The sequence below is a fragment of the Myotis davidii genome, unplaced genomic scaffold, assembly GCF_000327345.1.
Source record: "Myotis davidii unplaced genomic scaffold, ASM32734v1 scaffold555, whole genome shotgun sequence".
Classification (NCBI taxonomy): Eukaryota; Metazoa; Chordata; class Mammalia; order Chiroptera; family Vespertilionidae; genus Myotis; species Myotis davidii.
In genome coordinates, this window is record NW_006286315.1 from 728,813 (window position 1) to 742,142 (window position 13,330).

The 13,330-nt window shown below is 44.9% G+C and overlaps 1 protein-coding gene across 1 annotated transcript in view; it reads right to left on the bottom strand.

Annotated features, from left to right (window-relative positions):
• The window catches only part of ADCY9 (adenylate cyclase 9), a 137,597-nt gene that overhangs the window by 10,528 nt on the left and 113,739 nt on the right, over window positions 1-13,330 (bottom strand). The window contains exons 5-8 of the mRNA XM_006757881.2: window positions 10,554-10,656; window positions 9,526-9,734; window positions 4,972-5,131; window positions 3,661-3,809 (exon numbers count right to left, since the gene is read on the bottom strand). Coding sequence (XP_006757944.1) covers window positions 3,661-3,809; window positions 4,972-5,131; window positions 9,526-9,734; window positions 10,554-10,656 — 621 coding nt within the window. The remainder of the gene's footprint in view (window positions 1-3,660; window positions 3,810-4,971; window positions 5,132-9,525; window positions 9,735-10,553; window positions 10,657-13,330) is intronic.

Below are 13,330 nucleotides of genomic sequence, written 5' to 3' on the forward strand. Positions count from 1 at the left end.
CCCTCCCCCATTCCCCACCTCCCTTTCACTCTCTCTAAAAAAAAAATCAATGGAATAAATACCCTCATCCTCTGGTGATTATTAAAAATAATAATTATTAGCTTCCCATACCTTCCAATTACATTTATATATTTCAAAGTAGGAATAGCAAAACATGATGAGAGAAGAAATGTTAAGAATTGCAGTACTGCCCTAGTCGGTTTGGCTCAATGGATAGAGTGTCAGCCTGGGGACTAAAGGGTCCTGGGTTCAAGTCCGGCCAAGTCACATGCCTGGGTTGCGGGCTCAATATCCCCAGTGGGGGTCGTGCAGGAGGCAGCCAATCAATGATTCTCTCTCATTATTGATGTTTCTCTCTCCCCCTCTCCTTTCCTCTCTAAAATCAATAAAATATATTTTTTTAAAAAAGCAGGTCTAATTAAGCAAGTTCATTCTATATCTATAAAAGGCTAAGTTGACTCGTGCATGAGTGATACATATAAAGCTCTCGTTGGCGCCAACCACACACGTGTGTTTTGATCTGTCATTATTGATTGTGAATTTGGTTGACATTTCTATTATAAAGAAGGGGTGAATAGCAATATTAAAACATTTCTTCTAATTAATTTCCTTTCAATGTGCATGAATTTGTGCACCAGACCACTATTATTTTATAATTAGGATTTAATCATGGTGTCTATAGAATAGAAACTTCAATCATGTTCAAAAATCAATGTCTACTGACAAAGGATCAATTTTGAAAGGAATTGCTAGAGGTGTTGGCAGATTACATCTTAGGGAGAAGCCAGACTTTGCTATTGCACTGAAACCATTCATACTTAAAGAACGCTCTTTTGGTTAGGGAAGGTACACACATGCAGCTCTTAATCTCCCCACATTCTTAGCAACGTCTTTTGGAATTGTGTTACACCCAGAACGCACCCAGTCCTGAAATCAACTGCAAACTCCCCCATCCAGGGAGCCCGGCTCATTGCAAAGGAGGACATGGCACAGCATCTGTGAGCAACTCTCCTGGGCAGTAAGGGCCAGGTGAGGGCTCACGAGTGGTTTTCATAATTACGTGAGGTGTTAAATGACTTTACAGAAAAGGAAAGAAAAGCAAGAGCTACATCACAGGTTTGAATTATAAGACTTCATGTCCTCGTCTCACACTGTCCAGACATGACTGTGACATCACTGTATCCACGTGTCCGTGTCCCCGAAAAGCTGGCCACAGTTCTCAGAGTCCCCGCCCCTTTATGGGAGATGAGTTTATATTTTTGTTTACCATCCCATATATTTCCTGCCCTGGAAAGACTTAGCAGTGACAATGGCTAAATGGGCTCAGTGATCTTGTGTGTGTGGAGAAGTACTGGGTCAAGGGGAGATTCAATTGCCAGCCATACCCAAGATCTGTTCTTTAAATTCTGGGCAAAGAGGTGATGAGGGGTCCCCATTACAATGGCTCTCTGGACCCAAGTGGAAAAGCCGCACACCAGTGACTGAATGACAGTGTAAATAACTGACGAGGTGGTTTGTGAGGGATCTAAAAGGATAAAAGGCAGTTTGCTGAATTTCAGGCTCTTAAGAGCTTCATAATGACCATAATTCCAGATGGCCGCAACTTCAGAAAAGAAGATGTAGGCTTTGTTTTGCTTAAAGTAATTAACTACTCATTACAGTTTCCTTTCAGACACTGAATGACAGTTCTACTCTATATTCCCGTTCATCTTAATTTGCACAGAACTTGAGTATCCTTCATGTTGTGATTAAAGTAAATTGAGGAAGGACACTTACTCTGTCCATTACTAACCACCGCTTAGGTTTTACCCAAAGATACACTATGGCGATTTCATTAGATATCGCGACAAACTGGATAAAACCTACCTTTTTTTCCCTGCTAATCCTCACCTGAGGAAATTTTTTCCATTGATTTTTAGAGAAAGTGAAAGGGAGGAAGAGAGAGAAACATTGATGTGAGATAGACACATCAATTGGTTGCCTCCTACGTGCACCCCAACCCAGGTTGGGAATTGAGCCTGCAACCGAGGTACATGCCCTCGACTGGAATTGAACCTGCGATTCTTCAGTCCATGGGCCAACGCTCTAACTACTGAGCAACCCGGCGAGGGCTGGATAACCTACTGTTGAACTTACTAAAGCAATGGTTCACAGCAATCATACCATTTCTAGGGGGCATTTTGGAAATGCTGGGGGTCTCTCTGGTTATCATAATAATCTGGGGAGCCATGAATATTAGATATCCTACAAAGTACAATGAAGAAATGTTTCATGCAACTGAAATATCCTGCTAGCCTAAACCGAGTGTAACTGTAAATAAGTGGTTCTTCCATGCATGCTGATAGTAAACTGTTTTTATAAGTAGTTACACAAAAAGTCAACAATTTAGAAGTATGTTACAGAAAAGGAAGCTTATTGGGTTCAAGACCTTATCATGCAATTTTTGAATAAATTCCTCACTTGTGTGCATCCTGCTATCCAAAGTACCATTGTATTTTCAACTACATCTTAATTTGAAAATGATTAAAAGCCACAAAACCAGTTGCAAATATTCAACAGGCAATTTTAAACTCATTGTAACAAACTAAGAACCAAACATTATTCAATTATTAGAACATGTGAAAAGGATTTCATTAATATAGGGTATTTTAAATACAGCACATATATTGCCATCCAATGTATTTTTTGTTGTTGTTAATCCTCACCCGAGGATATTTTTACCATTGATTTTTAGAGAGAGTGGAAGGGAGGGTTTTTGGGAGTGGGGTTGAGAGAGAGGAACATCAATGTGTGAGAGACACATCCATTAGTAAGCCTCCCCCATGTCCCCTGGGCCCAAGGCTCTAACCACTTAACACACCAGCCAGAACCCATCCTATTTTTATTTTTGCAGTACAGCACTAAGAGCTGATCCTGTCCCCAGGGATCTCTCACATAGCTCCTGTTTCTTTTCCCACCCCGCCTACTCTATCCTCAGCACTTACTAGTGATATAGTTTTGAAGGCCATTTGAGTACCAGGGACTCAATATATTCTTCGATATGTGGAGGGATATCAAATAAGAACATATTTACAGTGGTTCGTGATGACTCTAATGCTTCATGCAATAGTGTGAGGAGCTGTTTTGACACAATATTTATGAATAATGCTCAGGTCACTTGCACAGTCATACCTCATCATTTCCTCTCCTTCAGCAGTCTGCAATCTGTCTTGGAACATTAACCCTACTTCAAATTAAGTTAGAACCCGCTTTCTCTCTTCATTTTTGTGTCCACCTGTACCTTTATTCCTTCATTTGTCTTGTATGAAACAGCACCTGGTCTGACCTTCCTAAATTCAAACTTCATTATAAATAAGTTCAAACATGTGACTACTACATTCTCTCTCCCGGGGGTAGTCAGCCAGGAGTGTCTAAATGCAAACACATTATATTATTAAATTTATTTTCTTTCTCTTTCTTTTGCACATTACTTTTTGGGCATTTCGCCACTTGCTGACATTATGCGTGTTGAACGGTATCTCACGCTGTGACAGTGACTATCTGTTAGAGCTGACGGTGTTAGTGCTGATGTGAAACTGAGGTGAGAGAGACATCAATGACGCTGGGAAAAGTGGCCCTGCCATCGAGAGTGCCAGACACGAGCCATGGTGGCACACGTACCTGTCTGGGCACAGGGAGATGTAGAGCAGAAACAGGGGCCCAGCCCCGACGACAGTGGCTAAAGAGGACCGCATCCAGGAGCTGAACTGGCAGAAGTTACAGTAGTGCACGACGGCGATGAGGATGGCTGAGTCCATGAACACGGTGAACTGCAACGAGGGGCAGGCGCTCAGTTAGGAATCCATCCACCTCCTCACCTCATGGCCCACTGACCACCTGACCACCACAAGATCACATGATTTGCTCATTTATCTGTGTCTTTGATATTGAAGTTATCGTAAAATATCCAGCGGTTTTAGGGACAGAGCATGAATCATTAGGTTAATTATAGAAAGCTTCAGGGTACAAGTTCATGGAGGCCCTAAAGTTCACCTCCAGCCCGGCTGGTGTGGCCCAGGGATTGAGCGCCGACCTATGAACCAGGAGGTCATAGTTCGATTCTCGATCAGGGCACTTGCCTAGGCTGTGGGCTCAATCCCCAGTAGGAGGCAGCCGGTCAATGATTCTCTCTCATCATTGATGTTTCTGTCTCTCTCTTCCCTGTCCATTTCTCTCTGAAATCAATAAAAAAATATTTTTAAAAATGTTTGCATGAAAATAAAAACTCTCCAGATAGTTGGAAATTGCACTTTGGAGAAAAGGGAAAGTGGGCCACACCCTCTGAGAATTACCCTGTAATCAGTTACCTTCAAAAAGCCTTTCCTTCAGGTACCTGCTGCCTATCAGTGGAAATGTAATTTAGTGTTAAAGCATCAAACGCAGTCAGCCCACCTGGTAGTTCATGTTACAGTCACTTTCACCCCAAATATAATCTTCCACAAGAGCATTAATTCATTCTTCATGGGGTTTAATTCAGAAGCTCTCGCTTGCCCTGATCACCAGCAGCAGATCAGATCAGTCAATTACCTGCGCCAGTCCTGCAGACCAGCACATTACCACACGATCTTGTATTGCTTACAATGTTTCTTTATGTTGTAAAAACATATTTTAAAAAATAACAGATTTGGACCTTGGCGGACAGGACACGTATCTACCGGGCACTCCCCGCAGGGCAGGGCAGCATCTTATCCAGCATTCGTGAGTGTTGCCAATGCCAGGCTTGAGCATCTGGGCAGGCTTCGTGATCACCTTCCTGCCTGCTCCTCCGTCCCAGGCAAGTCTTTTCAAAAGACCAGCTCACAGAACAACAGAGTTTGTACTTCTTTAAGGGACTATATTAAATTGGTGTCCCAAGTCATTAGGCTTTTTTTTTTTTTAAGTGATGAAGGAGTCCAGAGAGCACAGAAATAAAATTGCCAAGTCTTTACTTACATGTATGTTTGTCTCAAATTCGGACGTGATGTGTGAATAGACTGCGAGAGCGGGAAGTGACACCAGGATGGCCCCAATGAAATGGCGTGGGAGCCAGCCAGCTATCCACTCCAGCAGGCGCTTGGTACAAGCCATCGCATCCTCCAGGAAAAACACCATCCTGTAACAGGGAGGAGAGAAAGGAGACAGGGTGTCTGTGGGTGGGCAGGCCTGCCAGAGAAGAGGGGACGGAGGATCCACAGCCAGCACCGCTGCCCCCTCTCACCCACGCTGGTGCCGCTGCGTGAACCACAGGCAGAGCCCCCACACCCCTCAGCGTGGCAGAGGGCCAGTACACTGGCCGTACTCGGCTCAGCACACCCGATTCACTTGATGCCTTCAGACAGATGTGCTGATAAAGAGCCAAGCCAGCCTCTGTGGGGCTAACAGAGCAGGTGAGAACTGGGCACACAGACATTAACAGTTCCTGTGGAAGTGCCCACCTCACTGTCATCTGCTTCTAGGGCAGGAGGTCTCGAGTGGGTGGTTCAGGGGCTGTTAGGGAATTTTGTGGGGCCCCATTGGTTGCCCCAATGATTGAGGGGTACTACTGACATCTAGAGAAGCATTCTGCAACGTGCAGTGAAGCTCTGCCCTGCACCCCACACGACTGCCACACGCCCCCGGACACATGTGGAATGAAAAGCCTGCTGACAAGGACCTCAGCCTTACAGCCTAGCTGCATTTGTTTACAAACAGAAAGTGTTTTCTGCGAGTTGTTCACATACACTTTTCTGGGAATGAACTAGTGTGTAAACCAAACAAGGTTACCCTGTGTTTGGTCTGGGACATCACCAAGAGTCGTTCAACGTTTCAGAAATCTCAGGCTGCAACTCAGCCCATGGTGCTTGTGCCACCAAACCTGCACGCCCCCAACGATCCACATTTGGAGCTGCCACATTGGCAGGGATTGTGCACAGGAGGGCAGACAGCTGACAATTCTGTTAGAACTCCAGATGGTGGTGCCCTCGCATATTTGAGGTGAAGCACTACATATTTCATTTTAAATGGCTTTTTTGTTGTTTCTCCTTCATATTGGAGTGACAGCATTTCACTGATTCTTTTAGAAGTTGTGTGTACAGGTGGGCTATATTTCAGGAGAGTGATGTGAACATCACAAAATATTTTTCATAAGGAAGGGAGCTGAGTATGTGGGGCTGAGAACTGTGGTCCTGAAGTTAAGAATGGCCTTGGTTAAGTGAGGGATCTTAGAGTCAGGAGCGCCTGGACTCCAGCAGTGGGAGATGGAAGAGAGGGCCGTGGGGCTCTGCCTCAGAAGGGAGACCCCCACACACAGCCCCTCTCTGAAGCCAGCCCCTGGGGAAGGTGAAGGGGGGACAGGCCCACTGTCCTCGCTTGTGAAGGGGCCAGGAGCCGCTGCTGAACTTTGAGTGCACAAAGACCCATCAGGACTTCTCACATGCACCCAGGCACCTGCACCTTCAGACATCGACACCTATAGCACTATGTTCAGCCTCCATGAGGAACCCCCAAATTTCAGCTATCTCCACATAGAGCCAGGTCCCATCTGACCACCCTTTTTTAAAAAATATTTTTTTTTATTGATTTCAGAGAGGAAGGGAGAGGGAGAGAGAATAGAAACATCAATGATTAGAAAGAATCATTGATCGGCTGCCTCCTGCACGCCCCCCTCTGGGGATCGAGCCCACAACCTGGGCATGTGCCCTTGATCAGAATTGAACCCGGGACCCTTCAGCCCAATGCTTTATCCACTGAGCCAAACCAGTTAGGGCCCATCTGACCCTTTTAAGTCCAGGACTATTCTGGCCTCCTGAGACTTAAAAGGTTAATGGAATCCTTGGAATATTTCCAAGGATAACCACAAATATGCGCAAAGACAGAATACATAAGCCCTACAAGGAGACAGAGGGAGCTGAGCCCCAGCCACGGAAGACAGCCTGGGAAGCCCTCCACAAAGGTCTCAAGGCTGCAGAATTCCAAGGACAAGACCCCGGTTCGCTTGCCTGTCGAAGGTACAGCACAAATGTCTGGAAGGACAAGTCCTGAGCTGAGACTAGACAGCCTTCCAGATGAGGTGCCCGGCCCGGGCCAGCCACTGAAGCAGCCACAGAACCAGCCTCCCTGGGAACCTGCATATTTCTCAGTGTAGGTTCTTGCTAGCCTTGGATCCTAAATATAAATGTGTCCTTCTGGGTCGGAACCTCTCCCAGGCTTTGATGGCCCAAGTAAAGTGAACTTTTAAAGTCACACCAGAGATCTTTCAGGGGCACAGTGGCTGCCACATCCACCCGGCCCAGCACCTCAGCATTGGGCACAGCCAGGTCTGGCGTCTGTCTGACATGCAGCCCGCTGCAGTCTCTAAATATGGCTTAGCCCTGATCCTGCAGAATTGGGTCCAAGGAACAGGGTATAAAGGGTTTTTAAAAAATGTATGGAGACAGTGCTAGCCTCAGAGAGATCAAGAGTGTATCGAGCTGTAGGTCGGTGCCAGAAGGGAACCTGGAGCTGGGGTATAGAGGGGAGTACAGTAACTGCAAATGGGTATGTGTTTTCTTTGGGGAGATAGAAGAGCTGTAAAATTATATGGTGATGACTGAAATAAGTGGATTCATTACATGTGAATCATATAAGAAAACTAAAGTTAGCCTGGCTAGTGTGGCTCAGTGGTTGAGCATCGAGCTAGGTCATGGTTCGATTCCTGGTCAGGGCACATGCCCCGGTTGAAGGCTCGATCCCCAGTACAGGGCGTACAGGAGGCGGCCAATCAATGATTCTGTCTCATCACTGATGTTTCCATCTCTCTCTCCCTCTCCCTTCCTCTCTGAAATCAATAAACGTATTTTTTAAAAAAACTAAAAATCTAAGTTTAAAAAGGAAAAAACCAAACTAGGGGCCTGAGGATGACTTAGTTTGGGTTCCCCAGAAGCAGAGCTGACTTAGGTCCCAGGCAGCTCAGTGAGGGGTGCAGAGCAAGGACCAGAGGGGCAGGCCCACAGGGAGGGCTGTGAAATAGAGGAATCACTTATTGGTAACACAGCTCCACTCAGCTGGAGGGAATTTGGGGAGACAGCAAGGATACACCTGAGTTACCTCATCCAGGGCCAGGAGATGAGAGAGTGGCCTCTAGCAGTCCTCAGCAAATGGCCCCTTCCGGGGACATCAGAGGGGAGCAGGATGACAGCGAGTGTGGAAGGGAGGGGGGCACTCACTCAGGACCAGATCTGAAGCTATTGCTTCCTGTCCTGATATGTTGGGGAAGAGGAGCAAAAACTTATAGTCAGGGCCCTTCTCCCTGTTTCTGTTTTACCCCCAGCTTGGGAGTCTACTAGGCTGACAGGCTGCCCTGTTGGGAGTGACAGGGCTGAACAGAGGAGATGGTTGTGGTGCAAGGACCCAGTGTCATAGTGCCCAGGAGGCAGATGGCACAGGCAGTCTGGGTGCTTGTGAACAGAATGCCCCACATTCACATCTAGTCAGAAATGTACAGAGCAGCTGTGGACTTCCTCGGTGTTAAACTGGACCCTGACATCAAGCTGGGTAGGTCCCGAGGGCCCAGCTTCTGAGGGGCCACTGTTGTCTATTCAGACCCTCTGTCCATTTTTATTTTTATTATTTTTTAATATATTTTATTGATTTTTTACAGAGAGAAAGGGAGAGGGCTAAAGAGTTAGAAACATCGATGAGAGAGAAACATTGATCAGCTGCCTCCTGCACACTCCGTACTGGGGATGTGCCCACAACCAAGGTATATGCCCTTGATCGGAATTGAACCTGGGACCCTTGTGTCTGCAGGCCAACGCTCTATCCACTGAGCCAAACCGGTTAGGGCCCTCTGTCCATTTTTAAATGGGTTATCTTTTTATTATTGAGTTTACATTCTAGATATTAGACCCTGGTCATAGATAAGATCTGCAAATAGTCTCTCCAATTCCGCAGGTTCTCTCTGACTTTTTAGATGGTGTTCTTTCAACTTAAAAATTTTGAATTTTGGTGAAGTCCAACTATTTTTTCTTTGGTTGCTTGTGCTTTTTGTGTGAAGTCTAAGAAACCATTGCTTGATCCAAGCTCACAGAGACTTACACCTATGATGTCTCCTAAGGGTGTTATAGTTTCGCTCTTTTCTCTAGGAGAGGCTCCTGCTCATCTGCTGGCAGCCTCCTATCATTTGCACCCTGTACATGTCCTTTTCCTTTCCTTTCTTATGCCCTATCTTCCCACCTTCTCTTTTTTTTAAATCTTTGATTTGGAAGATACAGGACTGGCCGGCGGCATCAGGGCTGCAGAGGACACTGACTCTCTGGTAAGGAGAGTGCCCACTTGTGCCCAGGGCCAGGGTCTTCAAGGGAGAAACCTGTGAAGTAGGGCTGGGGGAGGGAAGGGAAGAGGACCCTTCACCTGAAATGAGCCTGCAGAGGCAGCCCGCTTCAGTCCGCTGGTCAGCTGTGCCGCGGACTGTTAAGTCATAAACTGTGGAGCCAGCAGAGGGAGCCAGAGGCTAAAAGCTGGAGAACCGCCCTGCACGTGAGCCTTTACCTGACGGAGACCATGAGGGACAGCACCTCCAGGAGCAGGGCCACCCCAAAGACCACCAGGGTGACTGGCTGGGGAGGCGTGGTGGTAGCCCCGTACTTCAGGAAGCAGGTGATGGAGAGAATCAGAAACACTGTTGTTGACAGAAACACATCCAGGAGGGAGCTGAAGGTGGCACTGGCGAAAGTCTTCACGGGAGAATTCTTCATAACCTGTTTGGAGTAAGAGAAAGGTGGCGGTACATGAATAGATGCTGTGACAGATGGTCATGGAGTATAGCTTAGGTGGGAAAACCCAAACATTTGCCTACCCCCAACCAGTTTCAGGGTGATAAGAGCTTTAGGTGGGCCATCTCCCGACAATTTCTCTGCTTAATAATGAGGAAACTAAGGAAAGAGAAGTTCAGGAACTTTCCCAAGGTCACACAGCAACTGACTGCACACCAGCAAGTTCTCACAGGCACCTTACCTACTGACCCTGAAAAGTGAGTTACTGATTGGTAAAGTCACTGATTCTGTCTGTAAAGTCAGTAGCACAAAAGCCATGTGCTGGGAGCTTGCACTGAATGTCTGGGTCCCAGGTTCAGGATGGGTAAAAGCTGGCTCATGATGGAAGTAACAGGTGGGGACTGAAGCAACAGCAGATGAAAATACAGGCATGTCAAGTGACAGTAAGAGAGGCTCATGCCTTCACGCAGGGCCTGGCTCTGTGCTGGGTGCTGGGATAGACATGAAACAAGGTCCTAGGGGAGCACTAATGCTGGGTGCACCAGCTGCAGAGGAGAGGGACTGGGAAATGACAAGCCTTGGTCACTAGACTCAAGAGCACAGAAAGATTTGGAGTTTTCTCCCTTGTGTAGATAAATTCACATAAAGATGCAATTCAGAGCTTGCAGATTGTGGGAAATCAGTATTAGCCTTCCTTTTCCTGTCACCCAGGAAAACAAGGAAGATTTCCAAAGCACAAAACGAATTGGGAACTGTCCAGTAACGACAACATGTTTCTTCAGTAAAATTATAAGGAACATGCACCTCTTCTTGATAGCTGGTCCTGTAGGCTTGCTCTAGCTCCTGGTCCAGGAAGTTCAAGCTGAACTGATTAATGGGTGGCTTAAAAAAATAATCTTTCATCAGGCTGGAAGAGATGAAAAATGCAACTGATCAACATGACGTACAATCATATTTATTTTATCAGCAGACCGCAGTTAGTTACCAAAATGTCACTCGTTAAGCATATCACAAAAGCTGGATCTAAAAGTCACTACATGACTTTTTCAGACATGGCTCGACCACCGCTTTTAGGATATATCTCTGGAAAGCGATACTAAACATAATTCCATTTTATGTTTCCCCCCACTAAAGAATGACCATTCACCATAATTACAGCACACATCAGCAGAACCCTGCTTTTGAAAACATCTTCCCGATATCCGGGATGAGAGGAAGGCGGCTTTTTTGTTCTAGGACACCATCTTCTGAAGGACCAGCAAATCCCTGTACTGAGAGCACTTAGGTCGATTTGAAGACTAACAATGAAAAAGTAATTTGGGGCTGCCTGTCCTGTCATTCAGAGTACTGACAGTAATCACCACCATCAAAGAAAGCTAACATAACGTTATCACAAAATTGTGATTACAGTGAGTGTAATTTTGATGCTACTGTCACAAATGCAGATTGTGTGTGAAACCTGAAAAACGATAACACTCAATGGCTTTGACAGCAGAGAAAGGAAACCTGCTTTACGTAACTGGTTCTTTTATGGATTGCCAGCAAATAGTTAATATCCTTTTTCTATTGCAGAAAATTGCTATAAATATTTAAAAAATGTTAACATGGTTTCAGAAGGCAAATACAGCTAGGGGCTGTCGTCTCTCTCCCTTATATAATAACTACTAGAATTAAATCTGATGGAATAGGTGAAGTGCCTAGCATGTGCCTGTCACACCGCAGAGTTCACTGTACATCTGCCTCCTCCTTTCTTTGCAACAGAGTGGACTCTCTTTTTTGCCTTTAAAAAAAATTTATTGAATTGATTGGGGTGACATTGGTCAACATGAACATATAGGTTTCAGGTGTGGGTTTCTATGTTGCAAGATCTGTATATTGTGCCGTGTGCCCACCACCCAAAGTCAAATCTTCCCCTGTTATCTTATATTAAGACCACCCCATTCCCCCCCACCCTCCCCTCTGGACATCACCACACTGCTGTTTGTGTTTACGAGTTTCAGTTTTGTATCCCACACGAGAGTGAAATCATGTAGTTCTTAGCTTTTTCTGATGGACTTATTTCACTTAGCATCATGTTCTCAAGGTCCATCCATGTTGTTGCAAATGGCGCCAGTTCATCCCTTCTTATGGCTGAGTAGTATTCCGTTATGTACATCTTCTTTACTCAGTCCTCTATCATAGGGCACTTCGGTTGTTTCCATGTCTTGGCCACTATGAATAATGCTGCATTGAACACATGGGTGCGTATATCTTTGCAAATACATGATTTTGAGTTTTCCGGGTATATACCCAGAAGAGGGATTGCTGGGTCATATGGTAGCTCTAGACTTAATCTTTTGAGGAACTGACAGACTGCTTTCCATAGTGGTTGTACCCGTCTACATTCCCACCAGCAGTGAATGATGGCTCCCTTTTTCCCACAACCTCTCCAACACTTGTTATTGCTTGTCCTGTTGATAATGGCCATTCTAACGGGGGCAAGGTGGTGTCTTACTGTAGTCTTGATTTGCATTTTCCTAATTGCCAGTGAGGTTGAACATCTTTTCATATGTCTACTGGCTGTTCATGCGTATTCGTGGGAGAGATGTATTTTCAGGTCCTCTACCCACTTGTTGATTAGGTTGCTTTTTGTTTGGTGTTGAGTTTTACACCAAATTGAATTCTTTATACATTTTGGAAATTAAACCTTTGTCGGAGCTACGTTCTGCAAATATCATTTCCCACCTAGTTGGCTGCCTCTTCGTTTTGTTGTCAGTTTCTTTTGCTGTGCAGGAGCTTTTTAGTTTGCTATGGTCCCATTCATTTATTTTTGCCTTTACTTCCCTTGCTTTGGGGTCAAGTTCATAAAATGTTCTCTAAGACCCAGGTCCATAAGTTTGGTACCTATATTTTCTTCTATGTTACTTACTGTTTTGGGTCTGAGCCTTTGCTCCATTTTAAATTAACTTTTGTACATGGGGACAACCTGTAATCCAGTTTCATTTGTTTGCATGAAGCTTTCCAGTTTTCACAGCACCATTTATGGAAGGGACTATCTTTATTCCATGTGTGTTCCTAACTCCTTTGTCAAAAAATTATCTATCCGTATACATGTGGTTTTATAGCTGGGCTTTCTATTCTATTCTGTTCTGTTGACCTGTGTGTCTGTTTCTCTGCCAATACCAAGCTGTTTTGATTACCGTAGCTCTGTAGTATAATCTGAAGTCAGGTAGTGTGATACCTCTGGCTTCGTTCTTTTTTCTCAGGATTGCTTTGGTTATTTGGGGTCTTTGCTGGTTCCATACAAGTCTGATGATTTCTCATTCTATTTCTTTTAAATGACATTGGGATTTTGATGGGGATTGCATTAACTCAGTATATTGATTTGGGTAATATGGCCATTTTAACTATGTTGATTCTTCCAATCCATGAACACAGAGTATTTTCCCATTTTGTTGTGTGTTTTTTCTGTCTCTTTAAATAATGATTTGTAATTTTCAACATATAGGTCTTTCACATTTTTTTAAATTATATCTTTATTGTTCAGATTATTACAATAGTTACTCTTTTTTCCCAACATAAATCCCCTCCACCCAGTTCCC